The sequence below is a fragment of the Corvus brachyrhynchos genome, unplaced genomic scaffold (assembly GCF_000691975.1).
Source record: "Corvus brachyrhynchos isolate BGI_N302 unplaced genomic scaffold, ASM69197v1 scaffold114, whole genome shotgun sequence".
NCBI lineage: Eukaryota > Metazoa > Chordata > Aves > Passeriformes > Corvidae > Corvus > Corvus brachyrhynchos.
The window spans coordinates 8,963,733-8,965,855 of NW_008238337.1; the positions used below are offsets into that span (position 1 = coordinate 8,963,733).

Sequence of the window (2,123 nt, forward strand, 5' to 3'; positions counted from 1 at the left end):
AAGGCATCTGCTGTGGGGTGAGGGGATGCCTTGGCTCCCCAGGATGGGCAAGGGGGGATGGCCCACAAGAGCTGGGGAAGGAGCACAGTGAGCAGCGAGGTTTGGCTGCCTTGGAGCAGCGATACCGAGGGAGGTTTCCCTGTGGAGCGTCTGGGGGAGGCAGGGAGGGTGCGAAAACACTAGCACCAAAAATAACTGTGATGAACACAAGTGTTGGTGGGACCCCGGGCTGCACTGGGGGATGTCCTCATTGCTGGGGGGTTGGGCACGGCCGCAGGTGGGTTTGGGGAGGGGGTGCCTGTCTCCATCACCTGCCCTGAGCTTTCCTTTCTCCCGCAGGGCAGTGGTGTTACGACTCACAGGACCCCCAATGCGGTGAGTGGTGCCAAGTGTGGGGGTGCTGGGGCTGTGCAAGGCTCAGACCCTCGTGTCTCCCCACAGTGCCTGGCCAAGGGCACCTGGGCAGCATCAGCAAGGCCAGGGGGGAGCATGGCATGGAAAAGGGCAAACCCCCCATGTCACACCAACAGTGGGAATGGTTAGAGGAGCTTCACTTTTTTGTTGCTGCAGAGCTTCTTGGAGTGACTCAGTCCCATCCCTCACCTCAGCCAGGTCCGGGTGCTCCTGGGGCAGCACCAGCTTTCCTCCTTCCACCTGAAACAAATTAAGTCCAGCTTTTAAAATACGCTGTTAAAAACGCAGTGCAGTGCAGGCAGCAAGGGGGACTGGGGCCCAGGGGCCCGACTGAGGAGGGACAGCTCCCTTTGAGCAGGCAGCAGCCCTGCCTGGCTGGGGAGGGAAGCATGGCTGGGGGCACTTTGTCTCAAAACATACAAATACAAATTACAAATAGCTTGTAAAAGGTTAATTAAAGATCATCAAGCATTTAATCAGCTGTTACGGCCCAACTGTTTTATAGCTCTTGGGTTTACATGCCCTGTGGCTTGTGAGTGTGGATTGCCGGCTCCACTCATCCCTGTCGGAGTGAGGCTCGGTCTCACCCGGTTTAAGGTTGCCGGGCTGGCAGCGAGGGCAGGTTTTGGCAGGGGACAGGGGCCGGTGGGAAGCGGCTGAAGCAGCGTGGAGCCGGCAGTGTGCCCGCAGCAGAGCCGTGTGGAATGGCCCCTTAATGAAGGCACCTGGTAATCTGTGGGGCCACCCAGTTACACCGTACCAGGAACCTGGTGGGATGGTGGCACGGCCAGGCTGCAGCTCCCAGCGCTTCCAGGCAAAAAGTTGCCTGAAGTAATGAGAGGAGACCATAAAGGGTAAGGGCTGAGCCCAGGGGGCAGGAGGTGGAATACAGCCCACAGGTGTCTGTGGTTTGTCTGCCCAAGAGGAAGGTAAACATCAGAGCTGAACCAGGGGGCACTGCTGGGGGAACAGTTCCCCAAACCCTGGCTGTAGGCAAAGGCAGCCCAGCCATAATGTGTGTGTGAGAAGAGCCAACAGTGCCTGCTGGGATGTGCTGAGCTCCCCTGGGAATGGAGATGCCCTGGGAGGACAGGGCTGGAAACACTGAGGGAGCTCCTGTTCCCTGGCTGGACTGAGCCCAGATACCAGCAGTGCCTGGTGCTGACACCTCTAACCCGGGCTACACCAGGAGGAGTGGGGTGCTGTGGCAGCCACGCTGGACCAGTGACCATCAGGGTGGCTGGCTTGCTACATCCAACAGCTGTGGGCTGCAACAAGTGTTGCAAGAAGAGATGATGCCTGGGCAATGGGGACAAGCTATGTTTATGGGTTGGTTGTGTGGTCTGGCCGAGGTGGCAGCCATGGGGACCCTGCTCACAGCCCCCAGGCAGCACTGTGGGTTTGCAGGGGGTCCAGTCAGCTGCCAGCGCTGCCGTGTCGTCACCCAGCTCCTGCCACGGTGATCCCCCCACCCCAGGAGCTGCTGATGGGCATTGTGTGGTCACACTGGAACTGGTGTAGGATTTGCCCCAGGATGAGTTGTGTGGCCAAGTTGCACTGTCACCTGTCACAGCTGGACAGAACCAGCGTGAGTAGGTTAAACATGCTAAAACCCAGGAACGGGCAGAAGGGGCAGGGGAAAAAAGCCTGCCCTTCACCAGCGTCGATGTGGATGCTGCTGCCGGGATAAATATAGCCCCTGGCCCCTC

The 2,123-nt window shown here is 59.0% G+C and overlaps 1 protein-coding gene across 1 annotated transcript in view; it reads left to right on the plus strand.

Annotated features, from left to right (window-relative positions):
* Nucleotides 1-2,123, plus strand: part of LOC103616110 (carbonic anhydrase 15) — a 7,107-nt gene that overhangs the window by 1,685 nt on the left and 3,299 nt on the right. The window contains exon 3 of the mRNA XM_017734741.1: nt 322-375. Within this exon, the coding sequence (XP_017590230.1) occupies nt 322-375 (54 nt within the window). The remainder of the gene's footprint in view (nt 1-321; nt 376-2,123) is intronic.